Source organism: Eufriesea mexicana, unplaced genomic scaffold (assembly GCF_001483705.2).
Source record: "Eufriesea mexicana isolate 0111107269 unplaced genomic scaffold, ASM148370v2 scaffold1030, whole genome shotgun sequence".
Lineage (NCBI taxonomy): Eukaryota > Metazoa > Arthropoda > Insecta > Hymenoptera > Apidae > Eufriesea > Eufriesea mexicana.
In genome coordinates, this window is record NW_016909159.1 from 408,207 (window position 1) to 424,356 (window position 16,150).

The 16,150-nt window shown below is 23.8% G+C and overlaps 2 protein-coding genes across 2 annotated transcripts; one reads left to right on the forward strand and one right to left on the reverse strand.

Moving 5' to 3' along the window:
- Positions 1-980: 980 nt before the first annotated feature.
- On the reverse strand, positions 981-4,299 carry oxt (Xylosyltransferase oxt). The gene is made up of 7 exons (XM_017899971.1): positions 4,129-4,299; positions 3,546-4,015; positions 3,248-3,390; positions 2,985-3,151; positions 2,531-2,912; positions 1,508-2,454; positions 981-1,430 (listed from the first exon to the last, which is right to left on the reverse strand). The coding sequence occupies exons 1-7, from the start codon at positions 4,297-4,299 to the stop codon at positions 981-983; spliced, it is 2,730 nt and encodes a 909-aa protein (XP_017755460.1).
- A 3,649-nt stretch (positions 4,300-7,948) lies between these two features.
- Naa60 (N-alpha-acetyltransferase 60) lies at positions 7,949-10,647 on the forward strand. The gene is made up of 2 exons (XM_017899980.1): positions 7,949-8,302; positions 10,047-10,647. Exons 1-2 carry the CDS (start codon positions 8,056-8,058, stop codon positions 10,622-10,624), a joined length of 825 nt encoding a protein of 274 aa, XP_017755469.1. The 5' UTR covers positions 7,949-8,055; the 3' UTR covers positions 10,625-10,647.
- Positions 10,648-16,150: the final 5,503 nt, after the last annotated feature.

A 16,150-nucleotide genomic window follows, 5' to 3' on the forward strand; every position in this document is an offset into this window, starting at 1 on the left:
ACATTAATATAATTTTACTTATACTATGTTATTTAGTTAACTGAGAAAGAATTCTTGCACCATTTTGATATAGCAATCTAAATAATAAGACATTTATTCACTTGATTTGGTTTTTTATTTTCACTATTTATAAACAATTGTAGCAGACATTTTTGTATGATAATTATCATTGTATACATTACAAAAAAATTAATAAATTAACAGAAAATGTACATGTTCATAGATAAATTGCACAACAGAGATGCAATAAAATATTATGTAAAATAAAATATGCTAATAAATTTATTTTTAAACAAAAATATACAACAATAAATAAACTTCTATTTTTAGTTTATCTTTTATTTAAAAATAGAGCAACATAGCCACATTAGTATTAGTGAAATTTGAACTTACTATTAACTAACAAAATTCAAGGCACATATAGTAACATTTTATAGGAATGTAATTCAAATTTTGTAAATATACAGAAAAATTATAGTTTTTATTTATAGTATGTAGAACATAATTCATTCATTTGTAAGATGTAAACTTGTATTATATCAAATAAATTATTAAGTTTTTTCAACAAAAATTCTAAATATCTTATTTCTCTATAATAAACTTAAATGTTTGTGATTTCTTATAAAATATACATTACATATGAAATTATCAAACATAAGAGAAAATCTATATTCCATTTTTTACATATGTCAACAAAATTTTATAGATGTATAATAGGAAAAGAAGTACTTCATTACAATGAAATAATCAAATTTACTGACATGTTGATATGCAAAGGAAGACAAAAAATTACCTTATATTAGCTTAAAAATTTCTTAGTTTTAGGATGTAAAATACTTTTAAAATAGACCATATGAATATGTATAGCATGTATTTGATATAAAAATATCTAAAAAGATTATTAACCTTTACACGTATTTAATAAGTTAAACTTTAAAAATATTGAGAATGGCACATATTTAGTAAATTAATTAATAGTTTTAACATAGGTTATTAATATCAGCCTTTAAATCTGGGCTCAATGAGCTCCAGTAAGTATTAATACACTTTTGTAATTTTAATTTAGTATCATTAACATTGCACATTTTATCAATTTCATAATGTTCTTGCACTAACTTGTCTATCCATTTATCCAAGTTAGAATTAATTTTTATTTCATTATCTGTCATATCAGTAGTTCGTTCGTAAAAATTTACGGAATTTAATAAATGTGACCACTTTTTGTTCATTTCTTCAGTAATATGATAACTATTACTAGATGCATTATTTACTTCTTTAGCTTTTTCTGCATCAATTTTTTTATTTTTCCAGTATTCTAATGGAGTCACCAAAAAATTCATTCTTGCTACTAATACAGAATCAGAAACTAAGAATAGATGCCAAGTACCCACAACCAAGTGTTCATTTAATTGTGGTCTAACATACCCTGTCTGAAAATAAGTAAAATGTTAATTATTTGAAAGAATGGCAAATATAAAATGATCAATTAAAAAGGTCTTATATTTACTAATGTCATTTCTTCAAGCTGTATATAGTTAACATCCGCTAATCGACCATAAGGATCTACCCACAGTATTGATAGATTTTGTGGTGTTGTAACTCCAGTATCAAATTCATATGATAAAACTGGATATGAATATGGTCCTATGCTCCCCATTAAATTTCTAAATGTTTTTTCTTTTTGATCATAATCAGTATTAACAGATAAACTTTGTATTTTTCCTAACCATTCTGTACTAGTTGAAAAGTTGTGCCTTAAGTAAATTAAAGATTCTATTTGTTCCATATATTCTGGCTCAACAATTCGTTGCAATGTAGCTTCTGCAAGAATTAATATTCCAACAAACTGATTTTGTTTAAAATAGGCAGTTGTTTCCAAAAGATGTATATCTCTGTAATCTACATTTAATTTACGAAAAATCAATCTTGCTAAGGAATTTGAAATAGTCAATTGTGCATCATCAGTCAGAGGACTCAAATCTGCTGTGTGGTATAAATTTTGCCAATATGCATCATAACCTTTTGCATTAACGGTTTTATTTAAATTTTCAGGGTACAACCACTCTTCTACCCTGTCTATAATTCTTTGGTCAATAATAGATTCAAACTTTCGAGCAAAAAACAAATTACGATCTATTGTATTTCGAATTCTGCTAAAATCCTCAAGTTTGAAGTCATTTGGACTGCAGCCACACCAATCAACCACAGCTTTATACTGGCATTTGCAACCTAACTTTCTTTTCCAATTAGTAACATGTAAATTGTTATCTATATAGGTATTACAGAATTTTGAGTTACGTAAAACTGTATGAAAAAAGGATTCTGCAGGTAATAAAGTGTACTTAAACATTTTTAAGAGATCAGTCACTAATGTATCTGGATTTGGATTAGCAACATACTCTACAAATTCTCTGCTTAAAGCTACCCAGTCACTACCACCATCTACCTGAATACCTATAAAAAACAATTTTTTGGTATAAATTAAATATGTATGGTTAATATCAAATACAAATAAAGAAAATAAATTTACCATCTGGTAATTTACGATCACCTATTCTCCACATACGAGTTTCACATTCGACAAAGGTCTTATCCAAACCTTGTTTGGTAATAAAACGTTGAACTTCTCTTCCATGAGATTTTACAAAATTCATTCCTTTATTCAAACTAAGAAATTGAGTTAACTGCGCATTGCTTTTTATAGGAAAATCAGATTCTGATAAATTGACTAAGAAATCCCAATGATGATGATGTGCAAGCATTTGTTGTGCAGATTTTAAGAAAGTTGTTAAAAGACTTGCACCTCCCCAAATGCTTGCATGTCTTAAATTTTCTCCTCTTGCTACTTTAATATTATTTGGTTTGCATGATTTTTCCACTTCTAACATTTCTCGATAAAGATAATCTTGTCGCTAAAAATATAAAATATATCAATTATAACAAATTATTATTGTATTGTATTAAACAAAAATTTGTTTAATTACCGCATCGACATGAATATAAAATAAATGTGAAGGGTGATAAAGAATACTGATAAGTCGTTTTACTTGACGACTGGCTCTGCCATTTACTGTTAATAAATATGCTATTCGAGCAGATTTTTCATTTTCAATATCTGTACTTGTATTTCGAGCTTCTTGTGCCTTGAATCCTATTAAACAAAAGAAGAAATCTATTATAAATTCACATTGTTAAAATTAATAATGAATATATAAGCTATAAACATATTAATTCTTTACTTCCTTACTTTGAATTCCAGTCCAAAATACATTAATTGTTAAATATCCACCACAAGAATATTTTGGATTACCAGAACATTTCATATTACAACTAGAATCTGGTAATTGTTTTAACTGAGATGGTTTTTCCATTCCACAAAAGCATTCAACGCTAAATTAAGACATTTATAAATACATTTAATAAGATATACATCTAATTTTATAATTCAATTATAATAAGAGAAAAAAGCAACATGATACTGGTATAGCTGACTCAAAATAATAACTAATGCTTAATATAGCAATATTGCTATTTATAGTACTTACGAATATTCAATACCAGCATACAAATATCCTGATTGAAGACACAAGAAAGCACAGCGTTCTGGAGAATTGTTCCCTTTAAAAACATGGTAATAACCCGAAAGTATTCTTAATATTTTATCATCTTTAAAACACCCTAAACTGACTGGTTTATCTATAAATCCTGGAGAATGAGGGCACAGAGATTGTATTCTTTCTGGGTATAATAATCCCTGTTGATTAAGGCACGTCACATTGACAATGCGTTGTTTGCATACTTGACTTTGTGCACGTGTTACTGCACTCACTGCTTCTCTGCCAGTAAATTCACAAGGTGGTGTAAAATTCAATGATTTACGATCTAATTTTATTCTAGTAGTACGGTTCTGCTGAAATTGTAAAATCTTATTTGAATTACTATTTTTGTCAGGTGGAAGCTTCAATTGACGTAAACCTTTTGGTAAACCTTCATCTTCTACAGTTTGAGATAAATCCTGTATGACAAATATATAATTTATATTGTTATTAATAATATAGTTATTAAATGATATTTATATTATAAATAGTAATTATAATAGTACATATAAATAGTATATATAAGTCTTACTTCTGCTGAAGACAATCGATTAAATTTTCGATTTCGAATTTCCAGTCCAAAAAATGTATGAGCTAAATAAATTTGTACACATAGTACAGTAATACCAAATACAAACAGTATTCGATACTTTCGTAAACAACTAGAGGATCGACTTATTGAATGATTTTTTGTTATAACCATTTCTATTGTTTTAATTTATATCGATTGAATTCTTTGAATTTTGTTTAATTTTATAATTCTCATAACCCAATATAACGGGTAATCTTTTATAAGACACGAGGAACATGTTTCACTCATACATTCAATATTACATATAATATTACATATATTGCATTACATCTTTTATACATATATTTATATATATATACAAGCACATACAAGTAATTTAGGCAGTAATAAAATACCAAATGACAATAATAAAGTGCAAAATGTAAGTCCAATATAGTACTTCTATATAAATATTAGTCTACATCATTAACACGCGTTTAAGCCCATTTTACCCTAAATTTTTAATGAAGTGAAGAAATATAGGTATAATAAATAGCTTCCAAAAAAAATATATGAAATAACGTTGATTTAAGTAATATAATTTATTACTATAAATTAACAAACATATATTTATAAAAATCTATACTCCATTACAAAGATAACTTCATGACAGTCTACATTTATTTCCTGTACCACAGTATTGCCACCATAGTTAATATTTTATTTCCCCTACAAAATTTCTAGTTCAAATAATGAAATGTGTCTTCAATTAACTTAATTTAAATGCTATCTTACGAAAAATATTACGAGACAAGAATAAGAGTATTATTTTAATATAATAAGAAAAATATTATTAGACAAGAATAGGAGTATTATGATATTAGTAACATATATTTACATATCAGCTTGTAATGCATTAGTTACATAGTGATTAATATGAAATATCTTTATAGACTAATATTAAATACCAAATAATAATTTACTAAATTTAGTTAGTAAAATATTGTCACAAAGTTATTGTCCAAATTTTTATTTAGCATTAATTATTTATATTTAATCTTATTTTTGTGATAGTTAAAAGTATTACATATTTCTTATAAATATTAGACACAAATATGTATATATTTATTACACGTTTATATATTAATACAATCAAAAAACATTATACTGCGATTTTTTATAAGCAATTTTTAACTTTTACATTCACATTAGACACATGCTATAAACCAAATATACCAAAGTCTAGTTATACTGTTTTACCCTTAGAACACGTTTTACTCGGGTAAAAATCGAAACGTATATGAGTTAAATTAAATTTTGACTTTTACATACGAATCATAAGTAATCTTAAATTTACGCGAATAATTCTAGATCTTTGCGCTCTTCTAGATTTACCTGTAACATAGAATACAAGTATACAAATATAGTACAATATATACAATGAAAATATATACATATATACAAATATATAAAAATTGTATTATGTCGTAATATCACTAATTTCTGAAACATCTGATAACTAAATACTTTAGAAATTTTTTAGTATACAAAATCACTCATATATCTTGTTATTAATTAATTTTAACTTGTTCTCGGATACATTATATGTAACATATGTTTGATTTTTATTAATTAAATCTAACTTAATTCTAGTTAAGGTGCACACTGTCCCTGGTTTTAATTTATTTTTGTCTCTTGTTTTGATTTCAGTGACAAATGAAAAGATGATCTCCGCATTTGTATTTGTAAATTGACTAACTAATGACCTTTAAGTCTGAAGATTGCAAATTCGAATTCTAATATTCAAACCTCCCTTTTCTCATTTTAAAAAATTTTTAGCTTTTTTCATCGTTGTCAGAATCAATATTACACATCAGCAATTAATTGCAGCTCGTGTTAGGTTCAATATTGCAGTAAAATAATTGAGTGAAACTCCTCGCCATCATCGAGTGGTAAGGAAACCGTTGGAATTAATAAAGATCGCGTTGCGTGGCAACAGAATGTAAATATATAAGTTGCATAATGCTACGCAATGTGATGCTAACTGCTAATTATAATATAACTGTAACCATATCTATATTAGACATTACAGAAATGTAATAAGTAATGAAATAAATCTTGATTTTACTTATGTCATGTCATAAATTATATAGAAATGAAATAACATTGGTACCAGCATCGCGCCGGTGCGTCCTGTTCCTAAGCAACGCGATCCCCACCGTCCAAGTGGTTTCCTCTCTAACACTTGTGCTCTAGCTAATGATATAAAAGCTGAATTAAAATTTAACATTGAACCTGACAATCTTGCTTTTTTTAAATTCTTAATAGTAAATTTTGTGGTATATTTGCTTGAATTCCTTTATGATTTGTGAACCAGTTAGAAGTAGTAAACACAAATTTATAATTACAATATTGCTCATGTATATGGCCACGAATGTACTCACATATATGATTATGAGTTATTCCTACCATTTCTTGGAATTGCCTGCTTAAAGCAAGGCTCTATGTTATCTATGATTCATATAGACTGTGACTCAACCAGTATTATCAAAACAGAAAAAATTAAATTTCTTATAATTTATATTTTATCATTAAAAAAGTATCATAATCAGATTGCTGACATTCTTACGAAATGATATCAAATGATACAAAACATGAACAGATTTAAACTAATTTTAAATGAAACAAATGACATTTAGAAACGAATTCAATAGTGTCATTTCGATATCATTCAATAAACTTACTATATTTAGCATTTTGCTATATATATCTCATTTGTTTTTCCTGTTTCTCATATTTCATGGCTATTTGAATCAACGCAAAACTATTGCTCGATTCATAAAAGTGCACTTACTTGATATATAGCCATGTTCAATCACGGTCGATGGTCATATACATATGCAGGTAATACTATATATTATGTTATATTTTTACAATTTTATCATCTTTTCTTGGAGGATATTGGTAATATTGGTATTTCTTAAATGGTGTAGTATTATAGAAATAACAAAGAAAAAATAATAAAAAATTTATTGAAAAAAGGAGATATTAGAGAAGCCGAAGGATGCAGTAATTATTGATGATGAGGGTTGGTCAAAGGACAATATGAACTTGAAAATGCAAATTGAAACTCAATATTAAATTCATTCCTTGTTCAAAGACTTTTTACCTTTCTACAATTAAAATACAATAGTTTAAAAGAGATTATAAATGTTTCAATAAAATGATGTATTCATTCAATATAGAATATATATATGTTACATATGCCTATGTAAAATATATGTATTATATGTATATATATGTAAATATTATGAAATTTATTTAATTATTTCTTTATAAAATTTATATCAAATATTATTAAATTAATTACTATAGGAATATTTAAATGTAGTAAATAATTTTTCATTGTTATGACATATTCTACTAATGATTGATTATAAAAATAAAATTGCTGACAATTGATAAAGATACTTATAAAGTTTCTTTATATACTTTAAACATTTTTATACTTATACGTATACCTTACGATAATTTCTCTGTGAATATTGTATTTAATAATGACAGAATATTGTATTCTGTGAATATATATATATATATTAAATTGATTTTTGAAAAAAGCTTTTTATTATCTTTATGTAAAATAAATCGAATAAGACGTATATATATCGATTTATACAGCATAAAATCGAAGAATCATGTTATGATCAAATTTTTGTGGTTGTTTCAATCTCGTGTGTTAGAAATCAAAGGTGAAAGAGAAGGATAGACAAGGAGAAAGAAGATCGAAGTAAAAGAGGGAGTGAGAGACGATAAAGATTGCGAATTATAGAGGGGGGACAAAATGTCTGCGGATCTCAATATGTTTACTAGCAAACGTTTACATGCAACGTGACATGTTTGACATTGTTCAAGAAATGACTAATGAAATGGTAGAAAAGTTGTGGCGTGATGGCCGTATCTTTTAATCGATACCTTATTTTACCGGAAATTGAAAAAAGTGACTACAAGGTATCTCAAGAAAATAAACATAAATATACGGATGAAAATACAACAAGAAATTCATCTAATGAACAAAAATCCTCCGTGATACCGGCAACTGTACCTTTGTGTGTCTTGGGTGATGTCCAGTTACGTTTCCTGTGTCCAGATGATTTGGAGGAAGTACGGGCACTCTGTCAAGATTGGTTCCCCATTGGTATGAAATATTTTATATATTATAAAATAAACCTTATAAATAATTTAATAAGAAGTAATTTACAATTGTTTATTACATGTAATTAATCCTTTCTGGTTTTATATTTAGTATCTTTGAACTTGATAAATCTAATATTGTTCCTACATTATTTGGTTTCATGATTGTTGATTTAGTTTAATAATAATATTTCAATTGCAGTTAAGTATTATGTTAAATATACAAATGTTTTAAGGATTACTTTTTAAAAAAAATTAAGTTAACTCTAAAAGAAGATGATTTTATACACTTTTTAAAAATTTGTTGATTATATCGAAGACAAAAACTCTTATTAATTAAAATTGCAATACAGAATAAAATAAGACTTTATCTTTATACATAAATGTGAATCTTTAATTAATAATCATTTTATTTTTATAATATAACTAAATAAATTATCTATCATATTCTTTTTTGACATAAATTATGTTTAATTTAAAATGTTGTATTTTATACTTTTGTTTTGTCTTATTTATTGTATCAATTATATTTATAATCCATAATCACAAGCAATATACATTTGTATAAAATTAGTTAATATAGAAAGTATATTCTCATCAAAATAGTACAAGTACAAAACAATTTTAATACAAAGTTTGTATAAAATATATTGGATAAATATTAGATATTTTAAAATAATTTTATTATTTTATTATTTTATTTTACCTGTACATTTTTTATAATTAAATATTGAATTTTTATAATTAAATATTGAATCTTAATCATAAGATTAATGATAAGATTAGGCACATCTTTTGAATTATTATAACATAACTACAGTGTTAAATTAACTAAAATAAAATGATTCTATTTTATTTTCTTGAATTTGTAATGTATATTTCTAAAATATTGAAAATAATTATTTTTAATATAAACATAGTTCATTATTATAAATTTATTAAATATTATGAATATTTAATAAGAAAAATTTTAACTAATATTTATTTCTTAATTTTTTTATAAATTTGTCTTATAGAAATATTTTCTTATTATATTTTGTTTTTATCTGAATAAATTTGTTATTAAACAATTTGTTTACTTCACTTTTGTTTAATTTATTATATCTTTCAGCAAGTCTTTGTAACAGTATACAATATATTCTACAATATATTCTATTGTTACTATAGTATCTATTATGTTTGATGTCAAATGGTTTATCAAACAATTTTCTCCTTTAATTGTGAAATATTATATATTTTTGTAAAAAAGGGTGTAAGAATTGTATGTAATAGTAGTAACTTAGATAGCTCAAGAGGACATATTCTATTATTAGAACATCTTATAAGTTTAAATATTGTTATACTTTTATTTACTTTCCTATTAATTACAAGATAATATATTTTTACATATATATAACATATAACATACACACACAAAATCCTGTGTAGGAAAATTTTTTAATGCATTTTATTATTTATAATAATATATATTAAACATAAATTAAGGAATAAATCATGGGTGGAGTTTATAAATAATTTAGAAAGAATAAAAATTATTGTATACATATACATATATTTTTGAACTAAAATAGATCATAAAGGATTGATTAATAGATACATAATAAATTATTTTGTTAAATAATGAAAAGTTATACAAAATTTGTAATATAATTATTCATGTTATTATATGTTATTTTATTTATTTTATTTATCCTGTATCAAAAATTATATCAATATTTATATTAAAGTATAAATTTATTTTGTCATAGATTATCCTTCTTCGTGGTATGAAGATATAACAAGTTCCTCACGGTTTTATGCACTTGCTGCTGTATATGGTGGAGTAATAATCGGACTCATTGTCGCAGAAATAAAGCCTTATGCCAAATTAAACACAGAAGATCGTGGTATTTTGTGTTCAAGTTTAGGAAATGATTGTTTAGTGGGTTATATTCTTAGCTTAGGTGTTCGTCGCGCATATAGAAGAAATGGGATTGCATCGTTATTGTTGGAACAATTATTAGCACATGTCACTGCTCCAGAACGTTCTTCCGTAAAAGCAGTCTTCCTGCATGTATTATCTAGCAATGCACCAGCTATTTTATTTTATCAGAGATGTCACTTCCGATTACATAGTTTTTTACCATACTATTATGTAATCCATGGCAAATGTAAAGATGGTTTTACTTATGTTCTCTATGTCAATGGGGGACATGCACCACGTGGTATTCGGGATTGGTTGCGTCATATAGCCAGTGCAATGGCTAGTCTTGGGCCATGCAGAATACCTCGTTGGATTTGGCAACGGCTTCTTTGGGTTACTACTATTCTTTCATATCATAGATGATACTTTTTGACAAATACCAATGTTACACCAAATACTTACTTTTCTCTTATTTTAAAAAAGATACATATACCATAGAATCTGCTAATTTGGATGTCATGTCTAGTTAAGCAATAAAATTATTAGCTTCATAATTGTTTTCACAATTTTATAAGTAAAGTTATTCCAAAAACTGATTTATTGCTAAAATGACAATACTTAAATCAATAAGTATCAATTTTTATTCTGTTGAGAATAATATAATCAAAGACTTATTATATTTACTCTGTCAGAAGTTAAAAAATTTTGTAATTCTTTCACCATGGATTATATTATTAAATGATTTGATAATTTAAGATTTAAGGTAAATGACATAAATATTAAGAATAAAGCGTTTAACTGCCAGAGCATTTGATCGGTTCAAAATATTTATATTTAAAAATCTTTTTGAATACACTATTTGCATGTAAAGGGATTTGTATTTTGTTGAATATAACATATTCGTAAAATATTCAGAAATGAAACTCGTTGCAGAGTAAAGTAAAACATTGGTGACGGGATAAAACTTAGAGAAATTTTGAAACCATTTTTCATCATTTTAATTCTTCCCTTATAATGTATCATAAATATCAATGTGTGCTATTGTGTTGCTGACTGATAATATGTAATTTACAATTCTTGAATTTAGGATCAATGATTTAATTAATTATTTACATAAGCAAGTTTTATTATCTTTTGCATCATTAATCTCCATGTTTTTCATCTTAAGTATAAATTAAATTTTAGCTAGGTTTTTGGATAGTTCTTCCTGGCACACTAGTCAATCTTTTTTAAAAATATACTTCCAAATATTTTATCTCATCCCAAATATTCTCATAATTTTTCTAAAAATTAGAGATATTCATTTCTGATTTGTTATATTTATTCGCCTATTTTAAAAACGTAATAAATAAATAATTTTTTTCGTTATCCTATTTTATTTCATTTATTTTATTTTTTGTTTTTTTTTTTATTTTTTCTGACTATTCATTTTGTTTGTATGCTACTATATTTATTTCTCTACTATCTGAAAACTTTATTTATTTGCAACTTGTCAAACTGTTATGAAACTACTTTCCTTTTGTGTCTTTTACATAATTTACTTATTTCTTTTATGTTACTAAAAAGTAGATTTTCTTAATTAAACAAAAAATACAGACTTCTGGGGCCATGTTACCCGTCACCAATTCAAACATCACCAGAGGCCTGTTCAAACTCTTTAAACTCATTACCACTGTTTCTAATTGAGAGTGCAATACTAATTATCATGATAGTGATAGATAATTAGTGCTGAGACTGATGTCATACTCACTCAGCTTTTTTATTACATATGAAAGAAAGCAACCATCTTTTTCAATGCTTCAATGAAGCAGTCATTTTCCATGTAAATGATATTGTTCTTTAACATAAAGACAGTTGTGGGATGACGTCCTAAGACATTTTTTACTCCCCTTTAGAGATTATTTATCAGTTATTCAGATATATTAGGGTTGATTAGTTTTTAATATTTTGCAGTTAAGGATTAATCTGTTAAAAGATGAAACCAAAATTCACTTGATAAGTATGTCAATTTAAATAGAACTCAATTGTAATTCTTATTGAAGTAATACAATATTTAATGTTTACTCTTGCAAAATTTCACTTAAGTCATTACTGGGAATATATTCTTATAAATAGTTCATAATATCAGGATAATAAGGCAGATAAACTATATTAACAATACCATTTACATTTCATTAAATTTTTTTTATTTAAAATACTCAACTTTTAGTAAAAGTGTATTGATTTGCATTGTTCATGATATAAGAAAATATTAAATTATGGAAATATGTAATTCTGTAATATCTTTTAATAAAATAATGGTTTTAATTTTAGTTTTTGGTCATTTACTATTGAATTATATTTCTTTCTAATATATGAATTAATTATATCTGCCTTGACTGATAAATCATTTTACATTTAATTATGCAAAAGTATATAGGATCTATTTAGAACTATAGTCCAATTTGATTTTTATATATTCTTGTGTTTAATCTAATTAGATTTCTGTATATCTTTTATATTCAATCATAATTTTATAATTTTCTAAAATTTGTATAATGATATATAAAAATATCAAAAGAAAAAGTATTGTATTTATAAATTAAACACAAGTCTACACAAAATTAATTTCAGTATATTTTAATCTAAATGAAATCTAGATTTAATACATTTTTCATTTTTTAGTAATCACATTTTTCAATGTGAATATAACAAAATATAGAAAATATTTTTAATAAAAATTACAATTTCTACAATATGTATTATTTTTCTGTGCTTATTTTTAAGATAAAAAATATTATTATTAGAAATAAATTCTAAAAATTATTATCTAAATAGTTTAATAACATAATACTAAATAGATCCAATATCTACTAAAATGAATGATTCTTAAATATGTAATAAAATTGATTTTGTAAAATTACATTTTATCTAAAATATATAGAAAATGTTGCTAGGTGTTAAGTAATATATAATGTATGTAGTATTACATTGCAAGTTTTATATTATACCAAATTATGACTTGTAAATCTATTACAAATAAATTGAAATATGCAATATGTGCATATATTTCTGCATAAATTATGTAAGAAGTGTTATTTTTATGTGGAAGCTGAAACTAAAGATTTACATGGAGAAGGTAGACCAAAGCTTTACAATTTAGAGTCCTAAAGGGGATTTAATTCCAGAGGATATTAAATAGAAAGTACAATATTTTCCATGGTGATTGAATACATTGAACTGCTTCTTGTTTTAGGCTGTGCATGTATTCTTTAATTAAAAATAATCTACTATCTTGTTTGTATTTTACTCTTGTGAATCATTTAAAAACGACAGCATTGTTTACATTTACATATTTAAATAAAAAAAGCTTTTGTATTGATGATATATATGAATGTGAGTCATGAATGTGTGTGCGTATTATTTATATATAATGTACATATATATTAAATGTGTCAGAGTAGTTGTACATACTAATGTATTGACTTTGTTTGTAATAAATTGACATGTTACAAGTTTTGCTTGCTTTTTGTCATTATTATAATGAAATAAAGAAAAACCTTTCAATAAGAATTGATTAACATGCTACCGATACCTTAAATTATACTTAAAAAAATATTAATATTTTAAAATACAATATATTAATTAATTAAATTTTTTACATTTGTAATTGACAGAAAATTATTATCCTAAAATTAAAATCAGTATCAATTTTGTAAATATATATACCAAGTATTAATTTATTATTAATAATAACTATATAATGAAATAAAATAATGAAAATATAATTTTTGTTTAATTAATATTATAAAAAGAGTTATAATTTTTTCTGATTAAACATTCTTATAAATTTGTAAACAAATAAAAATAATTTATAGTTTATTTTAATTTCATATAACATTTAAGACAAATTTAAATCATAAAAACTTTAATTAAAAATAATATTAACTTTTCTAATATCTAATTATGTAAAGTATAAGACAAGTATTATCCATATTTTTTAGTATAAAATTAATTTTAAGTTTAGTATAACAAAACTATTAAAGGAATTTTATAATTTCTAATTTAAAGTACATTTTTGTTTACTAATTGAGATATTTGATTATACTAAAAACAAGCACAAAGTATTATAAATAATTATATATATAACAATAATTTACATGCTACAAATTACATGTTTTTGATATATATATATATTATAAAATGTATTTGTTGTATATATAACAATATATAACAAATGATTATAAATAACTCTTTTACACATAAAGACATTTTATTTAATTCATTAAGAATCATATAATACTTCGTCAAGTGACATAACACTTTTATATGGTACTTAAAATTATACTTGTAATTGGAAACTGTGTTAGTTATTTTAATAAATGAAAAATATCATTATAATTTAATTACATTTGATACCATAATTTAGTATTATATTGTATTATGCAGTAAATTTCAAAAATCTATATACTACAAGTAATGTTGCCTTACCTTTCTCAATTTTGTTTTCAGAATTAAAAATATATGTTTACTGCGTAACAGTACTTTTTAATAAATAACTTTTCTTTTTAATTAAATAAAGCATTTTATGCAACATTTAAAATTTTTTGTTTTTAGCCAACTTTATTGCGATGATCAAAAAGTACTAATTTATTACAATTTCTACTTTAAAAAAAATTAAATGATAAGCTGTTATAAATTTTAAAAAAAATTAAAAATGTATAGCATTATATTTAAATATTAAGTGATAAGTGTAAATATCAAAAAATATTTTTTATAAGGAGAAATAATTTTAAAATAGTTTCTTAGTTTCCATATAAATATATAATAATACTTTAAAGTATTGAAATAAAAGAGTAGACTATAAAAGAATGTCTAATTCCTATTGTTAATTAAAATTGTGTTAGTAAAATTTTATTACACAAATGAGTAGTACATCTTGGCGATAAGTAAAATAAATAATGAACTAAATCACTTAATCTAAATTTATTTTTAGTTTTAATATCTAACATAACTTGGTATATTTTTGTATTGTTAGAAATACTGGAGAAATACCGGAGAAATAGAATTTATTAAAAAACATTTTTTGAAATATTTAGATGAAATTCTTATAATAATTAGACCGTTTACTTTAAATTAAGTATTTCGTTTCGAAATTATTCTAAATAGAAACATTTTGACTTAAAAATTAATATCAAATATTTCATCGATGTTATCTGGAAAAATTTTTCGTATATAAATTAAATCAATTAATCAATGTATTATTAAATTGATAAAAATTATTACAAATTGATGATTAAATTATCGATCAAATTAACCTACGTGATTACAAAGGTTAAGAATAGAATAATATATATTTTGCCCTCTTTTTTGAAAACAGTATACAGTATATAAAATGATAAATTTTAATATCCCACGGCTATAAAATTTAATTATTTTGAAACCTTAAACTTTAAATAATATGAACAGAAACTCTCTGCAGTAAATATATATTTACATATATTATATATTATCATAAATATTTAATAACCACAAAGTTACCAATAGCATAAATTCAGCTTTAATGATGTACTTGCATGAAAGGTTGTTCTTAAATTTAAATTAAATAATTTTTATATTTGAATGCAAAAATTAAAAGTATTATTTGAAGTACATGTGTATTATTGTATTTTTGTACGTATGTTTTACATCATCTACTTATTAGAGTGACGTGAAACGATAACATTACTAATATAACGTAATTTAATGCGAATTAATTTTTAATTAAAAATACAATACAAAATTAAATAATATTAAATATGTGTCTATGACTTAATAAACATTTTAAAATTTTTTGACATTGATAATAACTTTACAATGTTACTCTAGGGTTAACTTAATGTCAGTACGTAATCCTACAGTTATAAAAGCAATTAATTTCAAATAATTCGATGTTATTGAATTGATAAGTTTATTTAAGAAGTAGAAAGT